Source organism: Ixodes scapularis, unplaced genomic scaffold, assembly GCF_016920785.2.
Source record: "Ixodes scapularis isolate PalLabHiFi unplaced genomic scaffold, ASM1692078v2 PGA_scaffold11__112_contigs__length_91849675, whole genome shotgun sequence".
NCBI classification, from domain to species: domain Eukaryota; kingdom Metazoa; phylum Arthropoda; class Arachnida; order Ixodida; family Ixodidae; genus Ixodes; species Ixodes scapularis.
Genome location: NW_024609837.1, coordinates 52,634,519 through 52,660,172, shown reverse-complemented (window position 1 = coordinate 52,660,172; position 25,654 = coordinate 52,634,519). Strand labels below are relative to the sequence as shown.

The window sequence follows — 25,654 nt, the reverse complement described above, 5'->3', positions numbered from 1 at the left end:
AAAAACATATATACTGCTATAACACACCTGCTCAAGGCTTGCCAGTAGATAAGTTACCATGTTGGTAAAGATTTATGGGGTATATTGATTATTTTATTTAGTCTTGCGTAGCGTTTATTTCAGTTGCGCCATAAAACCAGAGTATGTCATTATTACACAACACAAAACCAATTTTGTGTGCACATACTTGCTCAACCTTATGCGCTGTATTTATCTGCCTACATATGCGTTGTGCTGTGAAAGTGATATAGAGGTAAAGATGCTACGATCTTCAAAAAGTACGTCGCTTGACTTATATTTTCATAAATATGTATATCTTCTAACACGCCTGCAGCCGAGCCCCCAAAAATGAAACATTGGTCCTAGTGGTATAAATATTATCACGAATTGTACTTTGTGATTGAATGTACCAAAAAACGTACTATTTTAACAAACGTATATCGCTTGTCTTCTAACATTTATTTGATTTGATTCTATTTCTAGGCAACAGATGACCTCGAACATTATTTTCTGCTCAATGGGATCGATGTTAAGTACTGGATAAGAAGAGTTGTAAGAAATGCCATTATTATCCTAATCTTAATTGCGGAGATATATAGATCGGTACCTCAAGTTATTTTGTCTGTACAATATCAATCATTTTAACACAAATAATTATTTTATAAATTGTACCATTATTATACATATAATCAGGTTCATAACATCATTACCCTTAGTTGGTAAAATATCTACTTGGCGATCAGAAAGTCCCAAAACGTTTCGAAACCTGGTGGGTACTTCATCTGTGCAACTAAAAACTAGTTAATCTTTAAGAGTGTATCCATATATTTCAGCAAGAGCCAATATTAAATAACTTGCAAGCGAGCATAATACCGCAATACTCGCGGTAAATACCGTACCTAAATTTGAATGTTTTTTTTTTTTAAATGCCGTACTTTTTTTTTTTATGAATATAATAAAGTGTCACTAAAGATTATGTTTTATTCTCCAAAGACGTTTGGAACTGCAGTGCTGAAATCTCAGCGACAATGGCATCAGCAACTCAACTAGTTATCTTAATGTTAATTTTGATGTTAATTGGATTACGAAAAAATGTGACTTGGATCAAACAAATCGAGGTATCGCCTTCTCAATGTGTGCAGAAACGATGGTAATTTTGTGACCCGTGATATAAAAAGTAAGCCGCTGAATGCTTATTTCTCAATATTACCCCTTAAATGAAAATATATGGCACTTCAAAGTCACCACAATAAAGTGCTTTGCAACAATTTTATTTCATTTCATTTCGTTTGTTTATTTTCTGTGCTCAATGAAACTAAGAGGAAGAGAGAAGAACAAACAGTAACACTATGACCCTTCGCGCGATACCATTGAGATGGCTATCCTTTGAAGCACATTTTGACGTCACGCATAGTGTTCTCAAAAAAAAAAATATATATGTTATTTCAAAAGTGACCGATGCCATGACATGGCGTTAATCCTTAAAAGGTTTCAGATACGCCAATTCTGTTCTACCTATTTTGGTGTCCTTATGTGCCCATTGGTAATGCTTGCTCAGCGTAGAGCACGTCTTATCACATCAGGAAAGCGGAAAAATGCGCTTTCACATAAAGGGCTAAATTTTTATATAGCTGAAGGCCAATCATATATTTCGCAAAACAAATAGCCTTGTTAGCTCGAATACAATTATTTGCAGAATGTATGCCTGCCTTTAATAACTCTGTTTTACCAACAACCCTTAGGAGAAGGAGCCTAATCTGAAGACAGCATTGAGCTTTGATAAAAGGAATCGTTTTGCTTACGTGGATGGAGCAATTAGTACACTATTGGCATATTTTGAAAGAAAGAACAATCCGGATATTAACGTCCTGCTAACAGGGTAAGTGAAAACAACTACTGTAAACGACAAAAGTTTCGCGAGGACCTAATTTTCCCGAATTTTGTGAATTGCCTACAATTCGCGAAAACTACGTTCCGCGAACAGTTCGGACAATATGCGAACGCTACGGAAGCTACACTCGATATGCAAAAATTAGAACCCGCGAATAATTTCAAATTTTTAGCTTTGGCCCGATTCGCAAAAATTTGAGCCCGCGAAAATTAAGTCGTTTACTGTATACGTTTTGTAATGTCCACCACATGCGTAAAACTCGGATTTGCTCTTTTTTTCAGAATTAAATTGTACAAAGGATATGATATACGAAACAGTTATGGTGAGCGCATTTTATTCAAATATTGTAGAGGCGAGGCTTTAAGCAGTTCCTATTATTATTTGAAGCTTTTTTTACGGCCCTTTTTTATGGAAACGTCAAGTGTGACCAGATACCGTTAATTCTTTTACTTCATGTATTTTTATGCTTTGCAAATTCTCTATTATTAGTCTTATATATTATTTTCACCTTTTTAGAGTAGTTCGTGCAAGTCTGGAATAGTTATCAAAATTTAACTAGGCAAAAACTTTGTTTACATTCAATTTTCCCTCCTATAGTGTCTGATGAACACATTGGGTAGTTAAAGTGGAAGGAAAAAGCTCACTTTCCTTATTGGATATAATATTATTTTAAACAGCTTTATGTATAAAGCATTTACTTCGAAACTAAACGCGTAGCTTAAAATTAATATTATAAATAATTAAAATAAGTTACAATTACAATTCTAACCGGTTGGGTACTAGTTAGAATTGTTGATAGAAAATGCGACACAACACTAGTAAAACGTCGCCGCTTTTTTTCATATTTTACTTCGTCTGTGTACTAATGAGCGCCACAATTTCACTCTGAGAAAAAAAGGGTATATTCTTACATCCCTTGTCCCATATACGAAACCCCCAAAACTTCAGTTGTACGTACAGCCCACTGACCAGGGTGTAAGATAGACAGGTGGGGAAACGAGAGCCAGATGAGCGACCGGATTGTGTCCCCCTCGGTTTTCTCTTCTTCTGTGGCGCCATCTATGGGGAGCACCGCGAACTCTCACTCGGGGTGGACGACCGGTGGCGATTGGCTAAACTGACGGAGATAGTTTCTCGTGGATTTTCAATGGAAGATTGTCGTGCTCTCAGTTTATTTTGCGCACTCTCCCATAGAGTTCCACGCAAATTCGATTCCAATTTTTTTTTCCTCTCGCCGCTGCGCCATCTGTCGCAAATCGGGGGTACCCGCAAGCAGACGAGTACACAATCCGGTCACGGCGCTGCGGTAGGCTTCTATGGGCCGTTTCCCCACCTGTCTATCTTACACCCTGCCACTGACGTCGAATCTTCATTCCCAACTTTCACAGGTGGCTTGATAGCCGAGTTGTACAACTTACTGGAGTAGTTAATGTACGTGTTATCGACTACAAAAAAAGTAATCGAGGTTTCTTTTGTATTGCTGCAAAATCTCAGTGTTTATTTTCTGAAGTCTTCGATACGTACTTTAGCTATTTAATAAGGTATATCTCACCGTTCTCAAGCACCTCGTAAAAGTAGAGGTTGTCCGTTCGACGTCAGCGTGCTTTACGTCGCAATGAAGTTTTAGGGTGTCGTATATGGGACAAGGGGTGAAAGACTATACCCTTTCTTTCTGGGAGTGTTACTGTTTAATGTAGAGCTCCAAAATTGGCGTTTTTCAGGGCGCTAACATTGTTACATCATAACTCTGAGACACTCTGAACATACTAGTGTAAGGGTGTCGCCTCGAATATAGTTTCCACTGCTCAAGCGCGCGTAATTAAGTACAGATACAAAGCATGCGCCTCTGCTAATACTTTATTTCACCCTTAACATGCCCTAACTACAGGAGCTACAAGAGGGAGCAAGTAGCTTAATGTCCCTATACAGATTTGCATTTGAGCGCGATGCGTTCTATTGATGCAGGCGGCTGCAAGACGTTGCAGAAAGCATCTCCGCAAAGCTTGCGCACATAGTCGCGTTGAAACGCACTTCACCACTGGCAAGAGCGTACCAGAACACGCTACTGTAGCCTGCGGCTTACCAGTAGTAAGCGAAATCAACGGCAACATGGCGGGCCCGGTGACAGCGTTGACGTGACGAAAGTTTTGGGGCGAAACCGCTAGCTTTCGCCCCTTCTGTCCAACTTGAGCCATCGTGGCCTCGGAATACCCATCTCCCGTACTCTTCCTCACTCCCCAAAATGTAAAACCAAGACCTGCCTCCAAACGTGCACACTGGATGCACGTTACTGAAGGGCGCTGGCGAGCTCATGGCCATATCTTTCTTTTCTCGGATTCTACTCTCTCGCAACGCGTTACTGAGGGGCGCATGCTGGCGCGCGACGCACCGCTAGCAACTGCTCCCTGCCGCAAGCACGTCGTTCCGCACTCAAGCACATGCAAACGAAAATGTGTGTATAGCTCTTGAGACTCATGCTCCCTCTGCATCAGCGCTTCTGCAGCTAAGGTACGATAGAACGCCAAGCGCTTTGCATTCATTTTCTGTTAGTCCAAATAAAAATATAAGACGAGGTATAGTGGCTCGTACTTCGCTTGCACTTACAGTATTATACGACATAGACTATGTGGATATTGCATTTTACACAAAAGGGGCAGCGAAAAAAAAAAAGAGCAGGCGATTTTTCTATCGTGTTACTTATGTCACGCTTTGTACTATCGCGGGCAATATGAGCTGAAACAATCCTTCTACTACCGTGGTGTGTCAGCCAGTTTCTGAGAGAGTTGCGATCAAACTTAAAATGAAATGCGGTGCTCATGACTCTTTCATCCGACTGTTTAACAAATGGAATAGAATAGAAGTGGTGGGGACCGTGGGCGCAGACAGAATTAAAATTTGGTGTTTTAGATCATAGTGTTCACGGAGGTACCTCTTGGAAAGATTCGAGCGTTTTTTGTTTTTTTTTCTGCGCTTTAATAGAACTTTGATGGGTTACAAGCAGGGAGCACAAAATTGCGAAGAACGCACTGGATGTCATGCACATGCCACACCAAAGCGTGTGGAATATGATTTTGATTTATAATTTGATAGGAAGGTTTCGGTATGCGATGTGAGGCCACTTCATGGTGATAAAGAATGTTTGAGAATATTGAGTTTATATTTCGGAATAAGGATACACGTCTTCTAAGAAATTGTCTTTATAAAGATATGATTAAAAGTTTGATTGCATGGAAATTCCTTACATAAGCAAAATAGTTTGTGAGTATTACGAAAGCTTTTGTGATAAACTTCCTTTGAATTTCACCATTTTAGGGTATTCTGAGGACAAGACGTTGTGCCAAAGTTTCGTGCCCATGTTGTTAGCATACGCCCCCGACAGGCCATACAGCGTAGGCAGAATGTTGGCTGAACTGATCCGAAACAGGTGCGTATAAACCAAAATAACCAATAAGATTCCTAATTCGTGTCCATAATATTTTAAATTAAATTGCTTTGGAACATTTAAAAAAAAATTAACTGAACGCATTTAAACATTTTAGGTAATATTTACATCGACTTATTGTTTTTAATTTGAGCTAATAGCAACGAATACATTAACTAGCAGCGATAATCCGCTTGCATACATAAGCAAGTGTGTATCTGCGGTAATGTTATTCCATGTTTTATGTTGCTTCACATTTACACGTTTGTAACTTACTTTGATTCTTCGCGTCTAGTTGAGAGAGACACACTGCATTGTGCGTCCCTTAGCTTCTTGGACTTGTTTTGCCGTTTTTGCACTTTTACGACTGAATAAGTCTTACATTTGATAAAATTTTGGCATTTCATGTGTATTGCACTTTTTTAAAGTTGGGCGCGTTTAACGCGTTTGAGAGGCTAACTAAAGCAGGGGACACATGAGCAAGGAAAACAAGCGCCGCGCAGCAGCGCGGGGGAGTACCCATAGCAACCGATGCTGGCGTCCCTACGTCACTGCTGTATAGTACGTGCCTCGCAGCGTGGCGCCGCTCGAGTATCGTAGGTCAAGATATTTGCGCGCGGTGCGCCCGGTGCGCCTAGCGGCGAGCGGCCGAACAGCAAATATTGTGTTTGAAATTTTGTGTTTTAGGTGTTTGGAGTGCTTGGTTTTCTTCCATTTTTTCACTAATTTGCGTCTAGTTTGCCAGAGGTTGAGAAGATGGGTGTCAATGTACGGGGTAGCGGTTGTGGTTTGGGCTTCTTTGGAGCATTTGTCCTGGGCCTGGAGGAGATGGTTGGCCCAGGCTCTGGGATCAGCGTCCGTCGGTGGGGATTGTTGGAGGTTAGGTAGCGAACGTGATCCCAGTTTGCGATGCGAGCAGTATTGCGACGTGCTTTCTGTCTCACGTTGGTGATCAGTGTGAGGTAGATGAGGCGGTGATCGCTGCCTAGCTGTTCGTCAGATGCGGACCATTCAGCTACGGATGGGCCGTGATGGAAGGCCAGGTAAGGGTTGGTATCACGTTCCACACTGTTACCGGTGCGGGCGGGCTGTGTAGTGTCGTTGGCCAGTGTCATCGACATTTGGGCGGTTGCTTGTTCGAGGAGGCGCCCATTGTGTTGAGTGTTTGGGTAACCCCAGGAAACATTGGGGCTGTTGAAGTCTCCGACTAAGAGGATATCGTGGTTGGTGTTGTTTGCCACGAGTTTGGTGAGCCAGGGAGTGGGATTTGCGACCTTGCCGACTGGTCGCCAGTACGCGTTGACGATTGTGATGGGATTGGGCGGTTGCGGGCTTGAAGGGTAATGATGACATGCTCTTGGTGAGCGGTATTGATGTCTGTCGCGTTGAGTTGTATCGACGGGTGCTCCTTAGAGATGTATGTCGTGGCGAGGGGGGGGGGGGTGTATGTGTTTTGGCTGCGGTCGGTTTCAGTGATGCTGGGTTGGGCACAAGGTATGTATTGTGGAAGGTTGCGAGTGCCCTGCGTGTTCTGAAGAAGGATGACGTCATGTTTGCGATCTAGCGTTTTGAGGTTTTGGGTGAGACTGGCTCGTTTACGTTGTAGGCTGCTTCTGGGGGAGCGAAACTCTGGACTGGCGATTTAAAAGGGCGCCCGAGACTTGCCACCGACACCTCGGTCGCCGCCTCAGACCGGGGGACTCTCCCAACGCTCCGCCCGACTCGCTGACGCCGTCGCAACGCCAGGAGCGCGTCACTCGTTTGAACGAAAGCTGCGCAACTGATGGATTAACCTACATATTATACGATTAATACTTTAATCGCGATTAATTATTTTAACCGGTTAATCGGTAAACTTTTGACGAACCAAAAGAAGATAAAAATGCATAGCTTTAACCACGAAGACGTGGACGAGTACACCTGTATGAAGGGCAAACTTTAGGTCAAGTTTTAGAATAAATTGAACTGTAGAGGCGATATTTGTAACTTTAGGCACTTGTAGAAGGTTACACGTGCCCTGGACAATTCGACGCCGTTCGAGTGTCCGTTTAGCGCAGCAGACTATTGTAAACAATCAAGGGAGGTCGCTCTTGCCGGAGAATATCAGCGAACCCCTTCGCATCATGCAGCTGAAATAATAATCTGTGAGTGTGAGTGTATTTGAATTGTTCCCAACTACGCTGCGAGGTTGATCTGAAATCGAAATTATATACTGCACCGCTTGTCACATATTAAACAAATAATTTTTTTAAATGAATATTTTATGCATGAAAATTAGCGAGACAGATTAATCGATTAATTAATCGAGTGAAGGGTGGCGATTAATCGAATTTGGAGTTTGCATCGACGCCCAGCTTTAGGTTAAACCAATTGCCTGAGGTGGAGCCCATTGTCGTCATGCTTCGACGTCAAGCAGTGCACTTTACTTCAGGTTTCTGCCGCCGTCTCTGGGGGTCTCAGGCATCATTTCTGCCGAGATTATTACCGCATGTTTAATTGATTGGTGCGGCACCCGAACGTCTGTTCCGGCTACAACTTGGTCAACAGTGTCTGAGAAGTCCTTGACGCTCATAAATAAAACTTCAAAATTTTCTTCGTTGTCTATTTAAGGGATAGGAAAATAATTTATCATGTTCTTCAAATCTCTTAAGTACAAGATATACCGTACCGCGAGTCCCCAAGTCCGAGTGACGCGTTTAAAGTGATTCCATAAGCTGGCCTGGTAACGCATCGTGCTACGATTTATCACAGAAATGCCTTAAGGTGGTGAAGGCATCGCACCAGAATTTAAAAAAACCCACTTATTTGAGTAAAAAGTAGAAGAAGATATGTGTATTTTTTCTGCCTACGGCGTCGTTCTGCTAACCGCTTTTCTGTTACTGGCGCCACAACCGACAGATGGCGGCAGCGGCGGCTTACGGCAGCTCAGCAGCCGTCCCATCGCACTAAGAACACACAAACTTTTCGAATCATGAAAGGCCGCGCTTTTTCTTTGTTTTCATGGTCAATGCATGTTCCCTTTTTTTTTTTTTTTTTGTTCCCAATAAAACTAATGGCCGCAAAACAAATAAAACCTATGGTTTCTCGAGTAATTTCTTGTGGCAAAACCGGGCGGCTGCTAAGCTACCGTAAACCGCCGCAGGGAAGGCTCCGTAAGTTGCCGGGGCCGCTGCTTCGTCTTTCGACTGTTGCACCAATCAGAAAGTTTGCGGTTAACAAACAGGCTCTGTAGATTAAGAAAACCAGGTATCGCTTTTCTTTTTTTTAAACATGTAATTTTGTTTTATAGAGTTTTGATGCGATGCTTGTAGTACGATATGTCTTCAACCATATTTATGCGGTCACTTTAAAAGCTTCATTTGGTTTTGGGGCGTGTGGTAGAAAAAGATATATATTACAACTTCCTTGCACATCCATATTTTAGAGCACTACACAATGCTATTTTCGTTAAGGTTTTTTTTCTCGTTGCTTTAGTTTATGTTCCAATTAATGAACTAAAAGTTATTTTTATTTTAAGCTGCATTACATTTACGACGCAGATAGTATAACTGATAACTTAGTAACTTAGTAAACGCAGTAAAACAGTGTAATATCTTGCACAACTTAGTAAAATAATATAACATTGTACTGACATGCTAGCTATTTGAGCAAAACATGGCTACCAGCACATCCTTACTCTTTGAAAGGTACGGCGAAACATTGAGACTTCTTAACTGCTTCTGTTATTTTTATTCAAATCATTACGAGCAAACCAGACCCTCATAGCTTTTCTCGTAAACAATTATCGACTATCAACTGACTTCTATTTATGCTTTAATCAATATTAGTATCTAAGTATGCTGAAGAAAGCGTTCTTAAAATTGCAATTTTAATACTAAAGGCACGAGTGTTTTTTTTTTCTGAGTAGTTTAAACTAAAAATTAATAACTAAAGTGAAAAGTATTACTGCGTCAGGAGTTGTTCCGTGAAACAAAAACATAACTATGCGACTACTACAATTATACATGCTATGACATTTTCAGCGTGAACCATGATAATGTGCCCTATGTTCACAACAGACTAGCACGTGGTTTTAAACAAAAGATGAAGAACTACCTAAGGTAAGTAGATAACGAGAAGGTGGTATAAAAATATAGAATATTTGCGTATAATATGTAGAAAATAAGAACACAAATATATCCGTTATGTAATGAGGATAAACTAGTGATGAAACTGAACAGTGGTGATTGTAGGGCGAGTTGGTGCTCAATTAAAGAATAGATTGGAGCGCTCCAAACCAATTACTAAAAGTGTTGGACACCACTAGTGCGCAGTTGTGTCCAGATTTTCTTCTTTTTTTTTTCCACCGCCGAGACTTACCATACTTTTTATTTATTTATTTATATACCTCAAAGCGCCATTACAGGGCATTGTATAAGTGGATATACAAATATTATTGGAGGAACAGGCAAGGAAACACTTGACGCAAATAGCGTAATATCTATAAAAAGCAGCGCACTCAAGGTTGTATTATCAAACTAGTAAATTACACATAGTGACCGTTACCCAGATACAAGAGGCGCTTAAAAATAGCTAGCAGGTAGTAAGTGGATAAAAAACAAATTTAAAACATCGAAAACATTTTTCACGAAATGGAGTATATAAAGTGATGCTTCGTTAATATGGACACCTCCATCCACCCTAAAATTGTATTAAAGACATTAAAAACATTACGACACTAAAAAATTAAAAACAAACAAACACAAAAGACGTTAAGAGACTTTTTGATCTTGATTTCTCGCACGTGGTTAAAGTTCTTTAGTATGGCTACTCCAGCCTTATATAAGTTCATGGTGCCGGGACATAACAGAAATCCCCCTCCTTATGAGACAGAAGCACTTTGAAATTCCCACTTTTGAAATGCTCGATAAATCTTGAAACCTTTAGTTTTTTCTTTCCAGTTTTCAACAGAACATCAACAGAGTTATATACGCATCGTTTTCTGTCATCTTCTTGAGTTGTACCTGCAATGTCCCGAATAGTTTCTAATATATGTACTTTTCGCTTTTTTGGTGCGGCGAAAAATTTGGGACCCTTCTCAGGGACCCTAATGATATCTGCAGGTAGAGAAGTGTCACCCAAAGCAACCGAATCGCCTTGCGGTTCCTTGTGTTTGGCACGAAGGGTTCGAAGATCTGGAATGTACGTCCACCAGAGTGACCCAGTCATCCTACTTGCAGTGTATAGGAAGGACTTGTATCATGTAGCTTGACTGTAGTCGGGAGCATCGGTGCTGGCAAGCAGTCGTAAGCACTCGCGATAAAACCGGACTTGCCTCCATAACTCAGAGCGGAGAAATTAGCTTGCCGTGACGCATTGAGGGCCTTGCGTAACCGAACAGACCTCCGACGGAGTATCCCATTGTTTCTGATGACAAAAACGTAGAATCTTGCTCTGCATGTAGAGGCCGCTATAAAATTGATATAGAAAGAAGCAGGATCGGAATGGGGCAGAATACGGCAAAGGGACCGATGTAGAAGAAAGGAAAGGTACTGAAATATCATTGTGGGCCTAGTTGGTTCAACATACTTAAATTATAAAGCGCAAGGAAAAGACACAGATTTGAAGTAGACAGGACGGCGCTATACTTACAACTGGGGTTGTAACACAGAACTAAGGAAAAGAAGACAGATGTGATAGAAGTTATACTGAAGACAAAGGACGAAAATAAAAGAAAGAAATTAAAGAAGTAGTGGAATCATTCCAAAATAAGATATAATGCATGGTTTATGTAAAAATAAACAAATAATTAAATGTTAAAAAATTAGAAAAAATATATTATATACAAAATATAAGTCACCATTATTTCAACACGTCTTTGAAGGATGAAGTTTGAGATGATCATGAACCTGACTAGAAGCCTTCTTACCCCTCATGTAGGGTGGTGGAGGTATAATAAGGCGGTGGAGGTTCATAATAACGACACAAAAATGTATGTATTTTCCCAGTTTGTCCGAAACTGCTCTCCATATAGACCAACGCATGTCTGGAAACAAACCGGAGCGCCCCTAGTGGACGCCACCAGCGCCGCGCTTGCGCGATGCAGTATGGGCAAGGAACTCGCCGTCGCCATAAACAAACCATTGAAATGCGACGTTGTCGGCGTCGGTGTGAGTCCCCGTGCTCTTTTTCGCTTTTGGAATTGTTGGTTCTACGTCTTCCTGGAAATGTCTGACTATTACGGCGGCTTCAGCGAAATTAACGAGGCTCGTTACACCGCAAAACTTCGCGTAAATAATGTGACATGCGGCGATTCATTCCGCATGGACGCCGCAGAATGGACGCTAAGGCCTGATTCGCATGATTAGATTCCGATCGCCATTTTCAGTCGCGACGTCGCTCGGGCTCCAAAAGCGTGAACCGTAGCTGAGATGGTCGACCTCGATACTGGAAATCGGAAGCACAATTCGGACCGAGTGAATCAGGCACAGGAAGTCGATGATGGCCACTCGTAACAATAATCAACATTTCCTTTTGTGTACTGTTTACACCGAGCCTTCTTACCCCAACCAACCTTCAAACTTAAAAAGTATCTTGAGGCCTGCACTTGCTTGCTGCATCTGCTGCAAGTGTAGTCTGGTGCTAGGGGCCTGGTCAGGTGACTTATTGTCACCTTTTGCCTCAGCACCATGACAATTCTGTATTGTCAAAAGTTCCAATAAAACAAACTTCTTATCGCAATTACCGGGCCAACGTTTGGTCTATAGGGGCCGGTGTCGTTCGAAAGAGCAGGCGACAAGTAGAAACGTTTGTAAGAGCAGAAGACAGCTCAAACAATCAGGCGGCCGTTCGAACTTGAAGACGCACTGGATGTAGTCCGCAGGTGTTCCATACAAGTTGGCGGTTTTCCCACGTTCATGTTGTAACAAAAAAAAAAAAATGTGATTACTACGACCACAAGTATCCATGAATTCAACCCAAAGTGCTTCCCACCCAAGCAATCGTGGTCCGACGGCGTCTAGTTTTCCCTTTTCACGACACATATCCACGTTCTGGGACGAGCCAAGCGCATGAAAGCTGACGTTGAAACCTTTCTCGACCCTTTTAGTACAACTCCAGTCGCGGCGCTTTGATGAGAAGGCACGTTTTTATCTGCTTTCTTTTAAAACAACGCAGTAATGCACGTCTCGTATGGTTAGTTCCGCCCACAGCCGCAGACAGGAAGTGCGCTCGACGCGCCACCACCACGCCGTGACGTAACAGAGTTAAGTTCATGTGTGTAGCGGGGTGTCCATATTAATGGGGCTTATATTAACGAGACATAACATACGCAGAGATACGAAAATGCTTGAATCACGCGATTTAAGCTTCTGTAACACTTAGAAATAATGGAAACAGCGCGCAAACGACAAGGACGGGAGGAAAAGGAGTACACAGGACGAGCGCTCGTCCTGTGTACTCCTTTTCCTCCCGTCCTTGTCGTTCGCGCGCTGTTTCCATTATTTCTAAGCATGAACCAACTCGCCCACATCGCTACTCTGATTCTGTAACACTTCTGTAAAAATTACCTATTGACAAAAATCTCGAACCATGCCAAACAAGCCTTTGCTGCTCCTCGAGCCACAATTCCTTCGTCAACCGCACATTACGGAGGAGTGATAAACCATTCGCGAAACCAAAAGCCGATCTCAAAAGAGCAAGTTGGAAGCAGCCTACTTGGCTCATTGTTGCACGGTAACCAGAAATTATCGCGAAGCGTGAAACAAGGTTAAGTCGCTTGCCACCAGATGGCAGGGTCAAGCAGAATAATTGCAAGTAGCTAGGCTAGGTGGCGCTAGGTAACCGCCCAATTCATGTGCTAGAAAAATATTTTTATTTACTCATGCAACCATTGCGCTTCGAGCCCTTCGAGCTCCTTTATTATACACGCATGTCCATACATTACGCACACTACAAGCATCAGCTGAACAAAGAATTGCTCACGGTACAGATCCACGGCATAAACAAACATCAATGTAACTGCACACATACCTGATTACTACACATTATCTCTGCGTTTCCGTCTTTTATACTGGTCGTTTTGTACGTACTGAATTTCTCGATGGCTGTCTAAGCAATAAAACATATTCCCAGCATGGTGATTTTTTTCCAGCAATACCATACCTCTGAGAGAATTTTGAACGGCTCAGGGGATGAATTTCTTAGTAAAACGTAAACGCTCAGGCCGTAATTATTTGAAAGCCAATAACTCAAGCCGCTCCAATGCGGTTCCAAGCTATGTGTCTGCTTCCCCGCAAGGCACATCGTAGCCAGTATTTCTATTGTAGTAGTTGTTTTTCTATTTGTGCAGTTCGCGTGCGGCTGCAATTGTCGTCTTGAATTAATCTTTGTGGAGGGGGTATTCACTCACGTGGAGGCGAAGCTTCATGGACAGGGAAATCAACTTTCGATCAACTTGAATGCAGTCAAAGCCGCGACTTGCGGCAGGTAATAAGTGTGCGGAGCTATACGCCGTGGCGAGCTCGAAAACTTCTAGCGCTTATCCCAGCGCGCCACTTGGAGGGCAGTTTCTCCAGGAACCGTAGTTGCTGCTATGTTGCTGACACGCAGAAATACAGAACCAAGTTGATTGCCGGTTGGCACTCCGGCATCGGAAAACAGACCCGAACTGAGAACAGAAGGTACCCAGGAACCCGGCAGCAAAACCTGCTAGTCTTGGACGCCGTTTCCGCGGTTTTTATAACTTCGTTAACGTTGACACGTCGTTCCGCGATCGGGAGGCGGCCATCTTAGCCCAGTGTACGTAGCGCTGCTGGCACTGATCTGGAACTTCGTTGTTTCTAACGGCTTCGTTTGCTCGTATGATAAAATTAGTGGTAAAAACATCAATGCAACCGTAATGTTCTGCCCGTTTGGACAGGGAGGCGGAATTAAAAGCGGATTTCGCTGCCGCTGAAATTCAATCAACTCAACAACATTTATTAAACAACGCTTACGACGTGCAGGAAAAACCAAACAGAAAGAAGATGAGTCGGGAGGGCGGAAGCTTTCCCCCGTCTGCCTGGAAAAGGAGTAAAAAAGTCCTCCCTTTTTCTCGTTTCCACTTGGAGGCGCGTCAGTAGAAGGGAGGAAAACGCGCCGCCTGCTAACTTTTTCCTTCTGGTTTTCCTAGAGTCTATTGCCGTTTCAGGGCACCCGAAAGTAAAGGAAAACTTAAAAATTACGTTTATTTTTCTCAATTGTTTTTCTTAGTGCTTTAAAAATATAAGACATCTAAACAAAAAACAAGAATAAGTTAAGATATGGGCAATATACATGCGTTGTATATTAAGATATCAACTACAAGTGAGACTTCCCGAGCTAAACTTAAGATACCTAAAAGGCAGAGCATAAAACCAGTTACTCGCATAACATGTGTTCCCTCAATTATAATGTTGAGATCTGAGTTGAGGAGATGTTGAGATCTGAGGAGGTTATCAACAAAAGTGCTATAGTCACTGAGAGTTAATAAACCTCAAGCGTGGCGAGGGCCGAACAACTAATGATCACTCCACATCAGATAAGATTCCGGCATGACGCCATAAGAGCGTCTGAACACGAATTGCGTATCAAGAAGCTTGATGATAATAACCTACACGCCCGATGTTGCGCAATCAGTCGTCAATTGGAAACATCGTACATTTCAACTTTTTTTTTATTCTATACTACTAGCGTATTTTCCCAGTGCTTTTTTATGGAAATCATTAGACGGTAGATTGGCTGTTTTCTGCTAATGTTCTCGCTAACAAAAATTACACAAGGGGAATGACAACCGGCAGAGATACGCGCGGCGGCCATGGTCACCGCTACAGAACAGTATATGTGGGGTGAGCAGAAGCGTATAACAGCTGCGTTCGATTTACTTACACCTCCCGCAGCGGTGCAGAAAAGAGTACAGCAGTGTACTTCCGGTCGTATCTGAATACACATAACGGAAGTACGTTGTACTACACTTTTTTGCACCGGTGCAGGAGGTGTATGTAAATCGAACGTAGCTAATGGCTCGAAAGCACCTCTTTAAAAAAGAAAAAAAAAGAAAGAGATGGCAGCCACCGTCGTTGCACGCACGGTGGAAGAAACACATTTAGGTGATGACTCTCTGTCCGACGCGGCGACCACATTATGTTCGGCGCACCGAGTGCGCTTCACTCGCACGGGGATAGATGGCGCCCAAGTATGGGATCCCTCCGAAACCGACCGCTCCGGTTGTTTCTCCACAGCGGTAGTCCCGCATTCCCTCGCTCACCGCTTCTTGTTGCACCTCACCGCCGCCACGCCGTCACCAAGTCGCCAGAGTCCGTAAATCTGTTTTCTCTTCCTTCTTGTTCTTCTTTTTTTGGATTAAGGCTCACCTTCGTGCACGATGGTGGCATTTGTGATCGACACAGCCCCAAAGCAAAACACAAGACCTGCTACTGGCCGCACACCACCACCCCACCACCACACCGCAAAAAAGGCGAGCACGCTACGCCGCCGAGGAGGGACCTCATAGCCCAGCGCCCTCCGCGGCGGCGAGGAACTAACTACTCCTGGTTCGAGGCTAGCTCCGAACACGATCTGGTCGCCCGTTCCCCGCGGGAAAAGGGGTCAGAGTGATCACCTATATGTGTTCCTTTCACCGTGGTTGCACAGCGTGGGTTCAGTGAATTAACCCAAGTTAAATAAACCATGAAAATAAGCCTTCCATCCTACCCTACTGTAATTTAACATGAACATAAAGCTAGGTGGAGGATTTAGCTGAACAAAAATATTGAAGCAAACACTTTCCTTAATCAAAAGGGACGTTTATAACTAGTTTTTTTTTTTTTTTGTGGTTCAGAATTCAGTACAGAGCAAAGCCTTTTTTAGATGAAAAGAGAAAAGCATTGTCTTGGGGAGGGCCTTTTATTGGACAAAACAAAACAAAAAAACAAAAAACGAAAGCAAAGCCAATACTTCATGAATGAATAAAATAAACTTTCATTTCTTAAACTTACGGTCAAACTTTAAAGAGGTAGGCGAAGTCAGATTTTTTTCTGTTTTGTTTTGTCAAATTAAACGTTTCAATAGCACAGAATAGCTTTTTTTTCTTCTTTTTTTTTACATTGTTATACAAAACGCGTAGCTCCAGGTCGGTTCATGAACTAAATACATTATTTTAGATATAACCTTTTTATTTAGGCTAGTTTGCTTTTTTATATATTAAAAAACATAATAATCGATTCGCTGCACGTTCATGATTAATTATAATGTCAGAACAAGCGAAACTTATTTCTGATATTTATTTAAAGTGTTCAGATTCCTTTGGCCCTCATTGTACTTATGTTGTTCTGCATTCTGCATTTCCAAGCAATCACAATTTGCTGAAAGTAAGCGCTAAAAGCTAAGAATAGCATCTCCAAAATTTTATGATCTAGAGGGAAATTGGATTCCATGGAAAAATTGAGACTGTCATACACTCCCGTGTCAGTTCTTTCAGGGCAGTAAAAATGTATCGCCCGAGATTCATTCGGTCGGTATTTGTGACATACTATTGTTTTTAGCATGCATGTAACAGCATGCATCGTTTTTTTTTGTTGTTGTTTTCTCTTGAATTTTCCGTTTCGGGATAGCTGTCATGTTTGAGGGCGCTCGGCATCTCTGTGTTGACAACACCAATACCCAACATCCTTAGTATCGACGTTGATTGCTTAAATTGCACAGATTAATCATTTTTACGTTCTGTTCGATTGAATATAGCACCTGTGGCAGAGATCCGCAGTATCCTGAAGGGGAGAACCCTGTAACACGTGAGTATACGCTTCTCTCTTACAAAATGCAAGATATGTTGACAAAACTATGCGCTTTTTTATAGGCATTGTTCAACAACTACCACGGCCTAGTATTTGATAGAATGCGTTTTTTGGCCGAATATGTCTGCGCTTTTATTAGCTTCAATACATTGCATGCTGTAGTGCTTGTGTATAACACTATCTTTAAAAAAACATGTGGGTAAAAACTTTCGATGTGTTCCTTAAATAAAAACTTACCTCAAATATTAACCTGCGCGAGTCGACAAGTTCTGTACTCAACTACACTGAAATAGCGGCCACCAAGAAAACAAAAGTTTTGGTGACAACATAGAAGACACCCCAAAGTTGACACTACAAGTGTTTTGTTCTGTTCCCGAGCAGCGGAGGTGCACAAGGCACAGGAGGCGCGCAAACAGCAGACGAACTTGCAAGTGGCATTGTTAAGCAATGCACATTATATTATATTTATTACAACGCGGACATAAATTTGTATTTAAGGCGGACAACGTAGTATACGTGTGCCTCAATTGAGCTGCTTTTTGTGTAAGAAATTAGAATTAATCAAAAATCTGTTTCCAAAATTAGTCAAGTTATGTTTTATCGGCCTTACTCAATTGGTAACAGTACACTCATAATAAAGCAGACGCGCTCTTTCTATCGAGCGCGTTCGTTTGCTTTGATGGGATTTTAGTGTTCTGAGGCAATGCCACCTAGACGACGAAGTGTGCTCATTGCGTCATCGTTGGTGAATCCCCGAAGCGGACCCAGGCGGCAAACACACCGAAACTCGACGAGAGTAACCGCAATGTGCCGTCACTGTGTGCTAGCGTCGCGATTACTGTGAGAACCTGCAAGCCGCGCTGACTGCGACGCTGAAGCGAACTATAGTCACTGACAGAGTGAGAACGGCAGGGCGTGACTTTCGAACGCCCGGCCTCCAACGCGCGTTCCATGTCATCCGCCGTGCTTTGTCTGCGCATCACGCTCGAGGGGCACGAGACGTTGAAGCGTTGACCAGACATGTACAAATTACTCAAAAAGGTAGTTAAGTTAAGTTACTGAGTATTGACGCCAAAAGTAAATGGAGTAGAGTAGAAATTACGCATTCGTAATAGTAATTGAGTAAAATACTAACTACTCTAGAAAAGTAGCGAGTTACTTTGAAGTTACTTTCGAAGTTACTTTTTTGTATTCCTGTGGTAGCAAAATGTATATCAATTTTGATCTGTGAAAAACCCGGAGAGCCTAAAATAAATGCGGTCATTCTATGGCTTGCGTTTTCACTAAAATAGTTTATTCGCTCGCAGAAGCAATTGACTTTCAAAGGTCTTAATAGGAGAGTTTTCCCCTTTACCTCCTAAAGACGCCCCCAGCCAAGCTAAAAAGGCGTTCCATCGACGCGCTGGATGGAACAGCAGCGTTGAATTTGAGAAACAGGCTATGCAGGGTCGGGTAAGCGAGTGTCGGTATCTTAGGTGTTTATGACTAAACATGTGAGGTTTGTCTCGGCTAGAGGGTCTTTTATAAGAAAATATCCTACTTTTCTCTATTTTCTTCGGCAAGTTGAGATTGTTATCACTGGCCCCTCTTTATTCCTTCGACAAAATGAGAGTACGCCGAGCGAGTGCACCTGACCGTCAAGGGTTCAAGTCTCGCGCTTCGACGATGAGGTAATCCGGACGACTGCGCGTCTCGTTAAGGTGTATCCACACGACGGACCGGGCCGCGGACTGACTGATCACGTGATGCGCGGCCCGCGGGCCGCCCGGCTGCAATGAGCATCCACACGGCGGACCAAAAGAGCGAACGACAGAGCGCACGGGCCTGTCTAACCCTCGACCTCACAGCTACGCCAAACGCATGCAGCGAGCTGCTTTGAGGCTATTTGTAAAGAGCCAAGATGGAGGTTGAACGAAAGAGACGTTTGGCCGCGGTGGCCCTGGCGTTGACTATTGAGGACGAGGAGGACTTAAGTGAACCGAAAAGGACATGCATCTATTGTCCCACAGAGCGGGGAATTGCTCCACGAGCGCGATGAAGTAAAAAGTTGCATCGTAGCACCATGCCGCCATCGTCGCACAACAAAAGGTTAGTCTTCTTCGTCTTCAACAGTTGGCGCCAAAGGAACACGACTTTGGATTTGGATTCCAATCCAAACAACAAAAGTCAGCTTGTTGCCAGGCTTAGCGCTTCAATTATACTAAAAAGGCCGCGGTCCGCCGCCAAGGTCCGGGCGAGAAAAGTCGCTTGGCATTTCTCAAAAGCGCGGGCCGCGGACCGCCGGCGGACTTTGAAAACCGGTGACGTAAGATCACATGATGCGCGGCCCGCGGACCAAAACAGCAATTTGGTCTGTCGTGTGGACACACCTTTACAGTGCTAGTGGTACGCTACTAAAAAAAATTATTTTGGTTTGATAGAGGATGAAACGAGGTATACTTCGCCGCTGATGCCGGGTCGAACAAAAGGCGCTCCCAAGGGTGACTCGCGATCCTTGCCGGCGACTACGGTATCCTGACGCGCCTGACACGCCTGACAAGTAAATCGTTTTCAACAAAGAGGAGGTCTCCCTGCCGTGGAAGGTCGGAAGGACGCGTAGTTGAACTACGTGAACAAGCATCGTCGCTCGTACAGTTGCAGCTGGAAGCATAAATTTGCTCCAATGAACGGATTATCCGTGTCTACGTGAGGGAGTAAGTGCTGTCGACAAGGCGACCATGGTAGCAGGTGCCCAGCTGCGAGGTCATTCCAGTGGCGCCTTCCGTGGAACCCCCAAACCGCTTGAGGCAAAGCTCACTAAAGGCAGACAGCATGAAAACAACAATAACTCTGGGAGTGTCCCCGTCTTTCACGGTTGCAGCTGAAGGCGCGGCGCCTGCGAGCATTACCGGATTAGGTCAATACCCGACCAAGGCTTGTTAAGAATCTCTGCCTGCGTTCGTGCGCGCCGGTGTTATGTTTTGGCTGCTCGTCGCCACCTTGGTTCAAGGACGCCTGTGATGCAGTTTCTACGGGAACGGAATGGGAATGCCCCTTCATCTGCCGGCGTCTTATTTATTTCTGCGCTCAAACTTTTGTGATAAGCAAAATTAGCAGTAGATTTCGGAAGTAGTTAATAGTTTGAGTAGAAGTTACCTGAAAAATGTAGTTAAATTAAACTACTAATTACCCAAATAAAGTTGTAATTGAAAGTTACCAAAAACTACAGTAGTTTGAGTAGAGTAGTTGAGCTACGTCCAAGTCTGGCGTTGACGAAGGTAACAAGCTCGCTCTGGAGGCGGGGCAGCTAGATGAAGCTCCTCTCTGCCGTTCTCACCTTTTCAATGAGTATAGGTGGCACCGCGTGGATCCACTTGTGATTATGTCCCGGAGGATATGGCGCAGGTCTTGTTTTATGGACGCTTGCAGGCAGCTGTGTATGGGTGCCGCCATAGCCGACATTGAGTTTTCGTTACCTCTTATTCTGCTCGCTTCACTTCACCATTACAACAGCAGGACAGGGTATAGCCACTTTCGGTTCTACTGTGTTCTTCACCCCAGCATAGGCCCTTGTGGAGGCTCGTCAAAGCCCGCTTCAGTGGCTCGGCATCTGGGTAAAACAAGAGAAGGGTCGGCAACGGCAGCTCAATCTGGCGCGTGTTTATAGCGTCAATGTTTGCTTTGGCTGAGGGCAAGTGTTACAAAAGATATCAGCATATGAAGTCACTAATCAACTCGTTAGATATTATTGGCCGTTGCTTTTTATGCAGCCATTTACTTGGTACCAAACAAAAGCTTTGCTCAACGAATCAGTAATGCGTTTTCTTTTATTTATTTTTATTTAACGATTTTGTCATGACCTCGGCACAAACAAGTACTTATCGTCCAACAGCACCTGATGTGGAGCCTACCGACAATCCAGACCATACAGAAACCCCCCTACTGCCTAATACGGTAACGCCACCAGTAGAACCTCCCGCCCCATCACCACCTGCACCGGAACCACCTTCTGAAACACCATCAGAACCAGGAGAGCAGCCCCCTCCACCGCCAGAGCCAACTCCAACTACCGGGGTTCCAGATTTCTGCTAAAAGGAGTCGAACGCTAGCTTTGTGCTCTTCAGAGGCGCGAAATTTAATAAAGCGGTGTTGGGATGGCCGCGTTTGGTTTTATGATAAATACATTTCTACTTTAATCTCGAGGTATTTTACTCATACCTGATATTTGAATAGCTCCCCACTAATTTTTAAAATAATACAAACGGGCCAGTGCGGGTGTCTTCTACCCTAATGTCATGTCAGTTGTAGACATCAAAAATAATATTATCAAATTAGGCAAAACTGGAGTGCACATACAGTTAAGAGTGACGCAGTCATTCTCTTTGAACTTCTTAAGTTTTATTATATTGTCCACAAAAATTTGACAATTAAAAATACAACAAAATAATTGTTAGTCCAAGAGTTATTATTCTGGGGATTTTTTTCTTTGCTTTGCCAGTACGCTAGGACAGATATCTTTCATAGCCTTGTGTTTTGATAAGAAATTAGGTGCCATTCAAACAACAATTTTGCGCACAGTTCTGGGCAACGTTGGCATTACGGGTGAAGGCAACCGTATATAGCCGGCAATTTCTTTTTATTCATTAAACATAAAAAGTACAAAGTATCGACAGAGACACAAAGAAGATAGGACTGGCGCTATCGCGCAAGTCCTTTCTTAGCATTTTTTGTTTTGTTTGATGTGCTTAATCAGCTAGCCCACCTTGATATTTTAGTAGGTTTGCTTTCTTTCCTCTTGACGCTTAACTACTTTTGAAGGATAATGCCTAACCATTTTTTTTTCGTTGTTATGGGTAATGCAAATATCGATCTGTGTAAAAATTTAAAAAAAAAAACGAAAAAAACATGCAGATGGATTAAAAAAGCTTTTTGACTACTTATGCACGTGTTAATAGACTAATGCTGAATACCAGAGTGGCCTCAGACACGGCTAGTTGTCATGACGTATGCATAACCCATTTAAACACTCACCATATTTCTTGATATTTTTACACATGACATAAGCGACCATTTACCTATTTTAGAAAGCAGCTCTTACGCGCCCGTTTCCGGGTTGAGCGGCGTCGGCGTCACTGTCGGCGCCAGCGTCAGTGTCGGCGTCAGCGTCGGCGTAAATGCGCGTTGCAATATGGGCCGTTTTTCTGCTGTGAGGACAACGGCCGGGCGTCGGCCAGGCGAGGCGTAGGGTGATGAGGCAAGGGCGGGGCAAGTAACAGTCGAATAGAAGTTTTATTAATGGGCGTATAAGAAAAGGAACGAGGCGCTGACGCGCCACATGGTTCGGTCGCGCCAAAACTCACAAGCAGGCTGAAACACTTGTCCGGCCTGGCTTGACAGTAGGAGATTAAAAGAAGAGGACCGTCGTACGGTGGCGCTAGAAGCTTGCTCACACTGCTAAGGGGGAATTTTCCCGCTAAATTTAACGGAAAAATTTTCCCGCTAACTTTAGCGGGTTAAGTTTCCCCACTAAATTTAGCGGGGAAATTTGGCAAAAATTTCCCGCTAAATGAGAGGAGAGCAGGAGAGGAGGAGGGAGGGGGGAGGACGGGCGTACCCTCCACTCATCCTCCTCAAGAGCTGCGCTCTAATTAGGCATTACATAGAACTGCAAACCTCTTCCTTATTTTATGGCATTCCTTTGCAAAAAAAAAGGCACAAGTCAACGTAACAGTTTTAGCTACAGAAAACTAGAGAAATATTCACTGATCAAGTGTCGGTACCTAATACCTGCCACAAAGTTGAACAGTGAGTATGTTTAAGAAAACCCCAATGTTGGGTATGAAAGCTTCTCTAAAAAAGTGAAAGACGTTTACAATCCCTTTTAACGCCGACTTAGAGCGCAGCTCTTGAGAGGGATGTGGGGAAGGAATGGAGAGGAGGGTATAGCCATCCTCCTCATCCGTACCCTCCTCTCCTGCTTTTCTCCCATTTAGCGGGAAATGTTAGCTAAATTTCCCGCTAAATTTAGCGGGAACATTTTTCCGCTAAACTTAGCGGCGAAGTTTTTTCCGCTGAATTTAGCGGGGAGATCTTCCCGCTAAATTTAGCGGGGAAATTTTCCCACTAAATTTAGCGGGGAAATTTAGCCATAATGCAAAGCGCGGTGAAGTCGCGAGTGACGTTACGTGTGACCCTCATGACGTCACACGTTACGTCACGGCTGACGTCATTATGGGAAACGTCCCATTACGCAACGCGCGGTATACGCCGACGCCGACGCTGCTCAAGCCGGAAACGGGCGCCTAACGGTTGCGCTCTAAAATCGAGCTGTAATATGGCGCTGCGTTCCCATGCAGGCAGATGCCCAAACGAAGAAGCAAGATGCGCAAACCATGGTTGACTGCTGACTTACACAAACGCATTCCAGAAAAAAAAAATATAATGTTTCATGATTTTATCAGATGTAGGGATCCAGATACACTAATAACATTCAAAGAGTGTATAAACAAATTAACATCGGATGTTAAAATAAGCAAGACACAAGTATTTTCAAAGCCTATACGGCGAGCAAGTGTTCCGAAATGAGCCTTTGGCGCATCGAAACGTAAGCAGCAGTACGCCAATCAGAGGGCAGCATAGTGACCGTGCACGGAACGCGCGATGACGGGGCAGCCGAGTGCACGGCGTCATCTGTTGATGCGAGGGGAAAACAAAAGCATGTGGACGCGTTTCGGGGGTAAACAAACGCACGACGTGAGCAAGGAGCAAACCATCTTGCACGCCGTATTTTTTTCGTATCCAGAATGAGCCGAAAAAGATATGGGAGGCCGTCAAAACCTTTACGAATGATAAGAGTCAAGCTGCGGAAATGCCTAGCGTAATTATCAATGGCGAGCGTGCGAGCGGTTTGGAACAGTCTGACATAAAGAACGAGCACTTTGTACATGTTGGCGAATCGACTGGTACAAATGCACCAGCATGCTGCGTCACGACTACACTGAGGTCTCTACCAAACTGGATAATGTTATCACCTGGTACCCGCCCCCCCCCCCCCCAAAGAAAGAAAAGAGTTAATACAAAAATGTTAAGAATAATGTAGCGTCTGTCGTAGATGATATTAAACGAGTTCCTCTTAAATACGTCTGCCACTATATCAGTAACAGCGTTGCGGAGATGCCACTCCGGAATTGTTTGACTCCGGAATTTTTCCACGCTTTCGCGACCACTGAATGGAATGGGAATGGAATTAGATGCCCTTTGCTTAGAATGAAGGGGGAATGGAATTGGCTCGATTCTTATGCAATCTGTGCTGATTTTCATTTATGGCCTGCGGTCTAATTGCGCAATTCGTTGGGGCGTGGTAAGTGGCTCTTCAAAGAGCATCATTGCCCTGGAGGTGTCTGATCGCATGATCGTCTCGCTGGTGCAGGCTCCGTCGAGGATGAAAATGGTGCGCTATCAGTGAAGCAACCAAAACTGAATAGTTATAGACGAACAAGGTGTCTTTCCTGGCGCCGCGAGACGCGACAAAGCGGCTGTTGTAGACATGCGGGATTAGCATGTAGCTGTTACCCAGGGTGTCGAACCGAACGGGAAACCGGAGCAAAGCCGTTATTTTTAACTGAACCGGTACAAGACTATAACCGAAATCAAACATTTTATATTGAACACGAACCGGAACCTAACCGTAATCTCATGTGGCTGTTACCGATTCATTGGAAACGGTTCGGCGTAATGAAGTGTGAGCCGCGCCTTCTCGCAGGTGGCGGCGCGAAGTCAAAACAAAAAAACACGCCGAATATATTCCTGATTGCTTGTGTGTAGGGATGCGAACGCGTTCCTACACGGCAGCGCATTCCTAGAGGCAGCGTGCCACGTCTTCCTTTTACACAAGGCGTTCCGCTGATGACATCTCGCTTTCCCACTGCGCAGGAGCGGTGCCCCCGCCAGCTTCACGACGGCTTCTGTGACAAAGCGTCAGCGTTTTTGTGCTTTTCGTTGTGTTTTATTTCTGAAGCGCGTCCGTTTTCATCTTCAGCGGCGCCTGCTTCAAGGCGTAAGTTCGGGACCATCTTTCGGCCGCAACGCCGACGCCTTTTTCGTCATGGGACCTATAAAGCGTTCGCCTTAATTTTTGCGACGGTGCCGACAACTGCTCAGTTTTCACTAAATAAACGGCAACGGCGACATGGAGACAGCTCAATAATAATGGTGCAACAAATAAGTATATTTCAGATCAATGTACAATCCATATTCGCGTCAACAGGTCGGTGTGGAGGCGTACACTGGAATACTTCATTATCAAGAAAAAAAATGGTGTAAAAGGGTGTATTCTTACACCCTTTGTCCCATATAATACACCCCAAAACTTCAATTCGACGTACAGCGCCGTACAGTCGAACAGACGGCCCGAAATTTTACGAGGGGCTTGATGGCCGTGTGGTACAACTTATTAAAATGGTTAATGTACGTCTGACTACAAAAAAAATAATCGGGGTTTTCTTGGCCCTACTGCAAAAACTTGCTGTTTTCTTTATGTGGTCTTTGATACGTGTTTTAGCTATTTCAAAAGTT

The 25,654-nt window shown here is 43.7% G+C and overlaps 1 protein-coding gene across 1 annotated transcript in view; it reads left to right on the top strand.

The window, feature by feature from the left end:
• The window catches only part of LOC115328655, a 55,885-nt gene extending 34,713 nt beyond the window's left edge, over positions 1 to 21,172 (top strand). The window contains exons 3-9 of the mRNA XM_040210392.1: positions 484 to 552; positions 1,743 to 1,879; positions 2,173 to 2,213; positions 5,204 to 5,315; positions 9,335 to 9,412; positions 17,049 to 17,098; positions 20,973 to 21,172. Coding sequence (XP_040066326.1) covers positions 484 to 552; positions 1,743 to 1,879; positions 2,173 to 2,213; positions 5,204 to 5,315; positions 9,335 to 9,412; positions 17,049 to 17,098; positions 20,973 to 21,172 — 687 coding nt within the window. The remainder of the gene's footprint in view (positions 1 to 483; positions 553 to 1,742; positions 1,880 to 2,172; positions 2,214 to 5,203; positions 5,316 to 9,334; positions 9,413 to 17,048; positions 17,099 to 20,972) is intronic.
• Positions 21,173 to 25,654: the final 4,482 nt, after the last annotated feature.